We start from the raw sequence: 6,182 nt of genomic DNA, 5'->3' as shown, positions 1-6,182 counted from the left end.
CACACACACACACACACACACACACACACACACACACACACACACACACAGAGACAGAGAGAGAGAGAGAGAGAGAGAGAGAGAGAGAGAGAGAGAGAGATATTTAAATTGAAGATGCAAGTTGAAGAGGAAATAGGAGCTCCTCTGTCCTCCGCTGGTGGTGGCGGCAGGTCTGACTCTTAGTGTCCTCAAGGCAAAGGGAGAAGTCACAGTGACAGGCACGGGTTTGGGGTATGCCCTCTCACTTGTATCTCCCTCACCTTGGCCACAGTTGCATTACCAGCATCAAGTGGTGCAAAACTTGCACCAGCTGTGGCAACAGTACAGGGAGGCCAAGGCAGCCCAGGAGGAAGCCCTCAGAAATCCGGTCATCCCAGTGCCGTTACTGTTTGTTAAGAAGGCCTCAAATCGCCTGATGAGCGCCAGGACCCTGCTCTCAGAGTATCCGCAACTGCAACCTCCCCAGGAGATGGACTCCCTCAGGGATCCTCGAGATTCCTTCCTGTCTCAGAAGTCTGGTATAAGCGTTAAGAGTGTGCCACGGAAGAGCATCATGGAAGAGCTTCTGGTGGAGGAGGGTCTGGACAGGGAGAATGCCAGGAGCCCCTGTGATCCGGAAAGCCTTCCCCCACCTAAATGGAACCTGTGCCTGGAGGACTTCAGACAGGTGCAACTCTTAAGGGATTGGTAGAGAATGTCCCTGAGTATGCTGCTTCTGCCCGGAGCCAGTCGGGGAGGCTTCAACAACCCACCCCCTTGTCCCATGAGCATATAGATAAAACCAGAGGGCCCAGAAAAAGCAATCTTGAGTCAAAACCTTTTTTTTTTTTTTTAACAAGGGGCTTCTGTGAAAACCTTGAAGAATGAGGTTCATGGGAATAGATTATTGAGGGAGGTCACAGGCTCACATAGACAGCATCTTCTGTAGACTCCATTGCTTCTGGTTCCTGGCCCTGCACCACGTAACTAGGCCCATTGCTTAGAGAACACAGGGACTCTTGGAGTTCTGGTGCAGAATGGTTGACCGTGGTGTCCTATGACCCCTAACTAGGCAGTGATGACCTTCCCTGAGGAGCTCCAGAGAGAGGATGCCCTCATCCAGCTCAACAAGGCAGCCATGGAGCTGTGCCAGGAGCATAAGCCACTGCAGTCCGACCTCCTACACCAGATGTGGTAGGTACCTTCTAGAAGACCACCCTAGACCTCTATCCCTTGGTAGCACCTGGCCAGGGGGTTCCAGGACTCATGAGACTCTGCAACCCTTGAGCTCAGGATGCTAAGAAACAGTGTAAACATATAACACTCTAGAAGCTGCCACAGCAGCCAGACCGCTGCTAGGTGCTTCTCTGGGGAGGCAGCCACAGCAGTACAAACAGCTTGTCTTTTTTCCCTCTTCCGCTGGTCTTGTTCCTTCTCAATGAGCCGAAGAACAGGGATGGGGGTGGGGGGTGGGAGAAAGCAGGACACTTGAGGAAAGAGGGGGCCTCATGAAAAGCTTCACTTCTCTGTTGTCACCTGGCCATTGCCTATTTGGAACTAGTATGGATACATTTTCATCAGGCCAGAGCACAGTCTCAGGAGCATCATGCCAGGAATCCTGTGCAAGGTTCAGCCCTTCCCATGGAACTGGACCCAAGTCTAACCATCACTCCAAGCTGGAATTTAGACTCTGAAGCAAGACTGAGTTCATCTGGGCCCCTTTACAATAGTCCTAGATCTTGTCTCTTCACCACAGGAAAACCAGATTCCAACTCGAACGCTTGTATAGCGTCAGGGAGGGCTGGCTGTTCGTGACTTGGAGTTCTCATGGTAGTTCCTGGCACTAGAGTTTTTGTTTTTTTTTTTTTTTTTTAACTATTTTTTTTTTAGATTTATTTATTTTATTTATGAGTACACTGTAGCTGTCTTCAGACACACCAGAAGAGGGCATCCAATCTCATTATGGATGGTTGTGAGCCACCATGTGGTTGCTGGGATTTGAACTCAGGACCTCTGGAAGAGCAGTCAGTGCTCTTAACCGCTGAGCCATCTCTCCAGCCCCCGGCACTAGAGTTTTTAAAGGGAGGCATCCGAGCCTCTGAAGGTTCAAGGACAAAGGAAGAGTGATGGCTTTCCTCCAGTATGTCTTTTCCTCTAGTTTGCAGCTGTGGCGAGACGTGATTGACAGCCTAGTAAGCCAATCCCTGTGGCTAAGAAATCTTCTGGGCCTGCCTGAGAAAGAGACTGTTTATTTGGATCTTCCAGACGAACAAGGTCAGACACTGGGAGGCCTCACCTCTGTGTAGCCTTTCCCAGGCTCTGCCCTGATAGCAGTAGTACTTTGGCTGTATGTCCACTTATGATAGGTACTTGATTGAGCTCGCGGTGGTGGAGATCACCTATCCTTCTGTGTGGCTGGGATTTGAGACTCAGATTGGACCTTGGTGCAGTTCCCTTGCTTAGGATGTTGAGTCCCAGAGACTTTAATATAGCAGAGCTTGGACTGGACTGTCTCAAACCCTCGTCTCACTTCCTGTTCCATAAAGTCCAGAACTCGAGAAAGTTCTCCCCCTCCCCTTAGCTCTTTCTGCTCTCAGAGAAACCTTTGCAGGGATTCTCTTAAAGCCTCTGAGAACAAGTTTTCTTCATACCCACAGCTTACCTTCACAAAGGCCTGTGGTGTAGGCCAGGCCCTAGGCCTTGTGCATGTCTCACACTTTTCCCCTCTTAGGTCAAAAATCACCTCCAGTCACGGAGGTGAAGGTGACAGGTGGGAAACTTGGGAAGGAAGATCGGAGAGCCCAGGAGAAGAGACAACTGGGTGCCAGAGACAAAGATGATAAAAAGGGTTCCAAGACACCAGGGAAAGAGGTTATGTAGGGATGTGGTCCGCACCCTGGATGGGACTGGGGTGGGGGAGGAGTCATGGGAAAGGGGCGATTGCTGAGCTGCTCTGGAGAGAGCATCAGACTTCCCTTAGGAGCCAGTGAGGTGATGTGTGTCTCCATTTCTCCAAGTAGGACCGCCTGAATAGCAAAAAACAGAAGACAAAAGATGACAAGAAAGTGGTGAAGTCTGCAAGCCGGGACAGGCTGCTTTCAGAAGATCCTCCTTCTGACAGTGCGGCACCGTCACAAGAGCCTATAGACCCCCTGGTCATGGAGAAATATACCCAGCGGTTGCACGCTGAGGTGAAAGGAAGAGAGGGCAGCCATACCTCTCACATCTGCATTGATCATTCTTCTATATTCTGACAAAGAGCTTTTAGGAGAAAGAGAGAAGGGAGGGGGAAGACATGAGGGTTGGCCAGAGAAGGGTTCCTTAAGCAGAGGAAGCAGCTGAGGCAGAAGGAGCAGGCCAGCAGAGTGGCAAGGAAGAAAAGCAGCAGACAGGGCATGCGAGTGAGTGGTTAAGATTTTTGCTGGCCCATGGAGTTTTCTCTGAGTGACCCCAGAAGTCATGCAGAATTCTGCATTGAAAGCAACACGGTCTGACTTAGGCTCTTGAGGATGGTTCTAGCTGTCCTTTGGAAAACAGACTCCTGGGAAGAGAATAGGGTGAAGTCCTCCCTTTCTAAAGCTGCTTGTACCTCCCCTCAGGTACACACTGGCAGAAGTATTTCTTTGGAGAATGCCAAGTAGGATTGTCTTAGTCCTCTTTCTGTTGCTATAACAAAATACAACAGACCAGGTGATGTGTAAGAAAAGTTTATTTTGGCTCACGGTTCTGTAAGCCAGAAAGCCCGAGAGTGGGGCTCCGGGGAGAGCCTCGTGTTGCTTCAACTCATGGTAGAAAGACGCCAAGCGCAACTGGGTATGTGTGGAAGGTGCAGTAAAGGAAAAGTCATGATTTCTGACAACTGCTAGGACTCGTGGTTGTGAAGACATTAAGTGATCTGTCAGGGTGGGGCCCTCACGATTCAAACACCTCTTTAAGGTCCCCAGACCTGTCAACACTTACACTGGGAGCAGATTTTAACATGAGTTCTGGACGCTCCCAAAGGATAGCAAGTGTGAATCTGCTGAGAAGACGTAGTCGAGATCTGGTCTTATGCAATGGGTCCTTAGAGACGCCCGCAGGTCATCTTGGTGTTTTGTTACTATGGTTTTTTTTTTTTTTTTTTGAGGTGTGGGGAGGTTTAACAAAAGCATGCTCAGTATGTCAGCATATCTATCAGGGATGTTTCATCTTTCACTGATAAGGCATTTGTAGATCTGGGCTTATATTACTGTACATTGTGGGACCGCCATACCCCCAGGTCTCATTTGACCCGAAGTTCTGTTTGATGCTGCCGGTGACATCATTGAGCTTTATGATGGCTGATGGGGCCCAGAAAGTAATTATAGGGCTCTGGGGACTCTGGGGTATAAACCCCTCCTTCAGTCCATGATACCAAGAGTCAATTTTCTTAGGCTGTGTGGTCTAGCTGCAATAGAGGGCTTAGTCTTGGAAGCTTCAGTATGTTGATCTATGATCTTACAGGAAGGAAAGTTGGCTTCCGGAAAACCAATACAGAACTGGGACTGAGCCCAGGCCCACTCCAGATCTGAAAACAATTACATGCAGCAGGACAGCGGAGAACTTTGGCGTTTCTCTCTCCATCTCTTCTCTCTTAGCAAGACTGATACATTGGTGCCCGCTACAGAGCAAACCTTGGCCTCACCTCTATCCCATTCTTCCAGGTCTATGGGTTGCTGGACAACCTGGTGACAGACGTGATGGTCCTGGCCGATGAGTTCGGCTCCATAAAGAATGTTGAAGAGCCTTTACGTTTTTGCAGCTGATTCTTGCGCCCAAGCTTCCTCCTGGAAAGGTGGTTTGAAAAAAAAAAAAGTCAATAAAGAATCTTTAGGTTCCTACCATTTCCGTTGTGCCTCTGAGAATGCTGGATCTCAACTGTGTCAGGTGACTGTCTAGGTCCTCCTGTATCCCACCTGCCCACATGTATGGTTCTCAGAGCCACCTATGAGTAGAGAGGTGATGATTAAGGGACAAGCAGAAGAGTCAGTGGGTGGCAGGGCAAGGAATGAAGTCAGGTGACAGGACAGATGGCCTTTGTAGCAGTTCCCTGCCTCAGGCCTGCACCGTTAGGGTCGTGCTTCCTGGAGCCAACTCAAGTGAGAGACTGGGGAGAGGAGCAGAGCTGGCAGGACCTGGCTGTCTGAGGCCTTCTACTTCAGCACCCTCCTCATCGATGCTTCAGGATGACAAGGCTGGCACTTGGCCAAGCTTTTGAAACCCGGGAGGAACTGGGGCCCAGCTCACACCCACCCCAGGTCTGAAGAAAAACAAACAAACACAAATATTTACAGTGCTCCAAGAAACTCTCACAAGTACAATTTTCCCTCTCCCCATCCATTCCCTTTTGGGCCCTTGTCCTAAGCCAGAAGTTAATATTCAAGGCTCTGGTCTGCTAGACCCTTTCCTCCAGTCAACTCACCCGGCCCTGAGCCGGTTTCTGCTATGGGACACTGAAGCAGCAAGGTTGTGGATTCAAAACCAACCTGAGCTTTGAGGCTAGCCAGTGCAGTGGGAGGAGGTGGGGAACCACAAGGTTTCAAGACAACAAAAACAGCGTGAAGAATTCCTACTCCTTCCTGGAACAAAGGAATGTGGGACCGTGGAGTAGGTGAAGGGTAACAGCTGAGAAAGTACGCACTGCCTGCTCAGATCATCCTGGGGTTTCTATTGTAACGACTGCAAACAACTGGTAGGCTGAGGGTCTCTGGGAGCAATGGAGGAGTAAGGGCAACCAGTAGCTTGGGAGTAGCCAAAAGCCAGAATTCATACTGAGCTCCTAAGCCTTCAGCGCTTTGCAGGTAAGATATGGAAGGAGGTTCAGGACAGGCAGGATCCTCCCGGGAGTTGGAGAGGCAGAGTCCTCAGGCCCCTTGGAGAGGCTGGGGAAGCCAGCTGCGAGCAGGTAAAGACCAGCCCCAGGGAATGTTCTGCCTTTTGCTTGGAGGCTTAGGGCATGGTATGGGTACTGGAGTTGCCTCCATTTCCACCCTCACTCACTTCTAGCCGAGGAGGTAGGGGAAAGGTTAACTCACTACAGGGTGGGAGTGGCTGAGCTCCAGCTCTGTACCCCCTGGGGTCACCGACTGACAAACAGGCCAGCCTCCTCCCCTGAAGGCACCGCCCGGCAGACAGCAGGAAGGGGTTAAACACGCCCGCCCGCCCGTCATCCTGTGTCCTGTTAC

The 6,182-nt window shown here is 50.4% G+C and overlaps 1 protein-coding gene across 2 annotated transcripts in view; it reads left to right on the top strand.

The window, feature by feature from the left end:
* Positions 1-4,841, top strand: part of Mycbpap (MYCBP associated protein) — a 20,250-nt gene extending 15,409 nt beyond the window's left edge. The window contains exons 14-19 of one of the 2 annotated variants that reach the window (XM_028772466.1): positions 272-667; positions 1,052-1,173; positions 2,138-2,253; positions 2,711-2,850; positions 3,000-3,170; positions 4,662-4,841. In XM_028772466.1, coding sequence (XP_028628299.1) covers positions 272-667; positions 1,052-1,173; positions 2,138-2,253; positions 2,711-2,850; positions 3,000-3,170; positions 4,662-4,763 — 1,047 coding nt within the window. In that variant the 3' untranslated portion in view covers positions 4,764-4,841. The remainder of the gene's footprint in view (positions 1-271; positions 668-1,051; positions 1,174-2,137; positions 2,254-2,710; positions 2,851-2,999; positions 3,171-4,661) is intronic. The other variant, XM_028772465.1, reaches the window with a different exon arrangement.
* The last annotated feature ends 1,341 nt before the right edge of the window (positions 4,842-6,182 follow it).

This window comes from Grammomys surdaster, unplaced genomic scaffold (assembly GCF_004785775.1).
Source record: "Grammomys surdaster isolate TR1022 unplaced genomic scaffold, NIH_TR_1.0 213, whole genome shotgun sequence".
NCBI lineage: Eukaryota > Metazoa > Chordata > Mammalia > Rodentia > Muridae > Grammomys > Grammomys surdaster.
The sequence above is the reverse complement of the archived record's forward strand: the minus strand, read 5'-3'. Positions and strand labels throughout refer to the sequence as shown.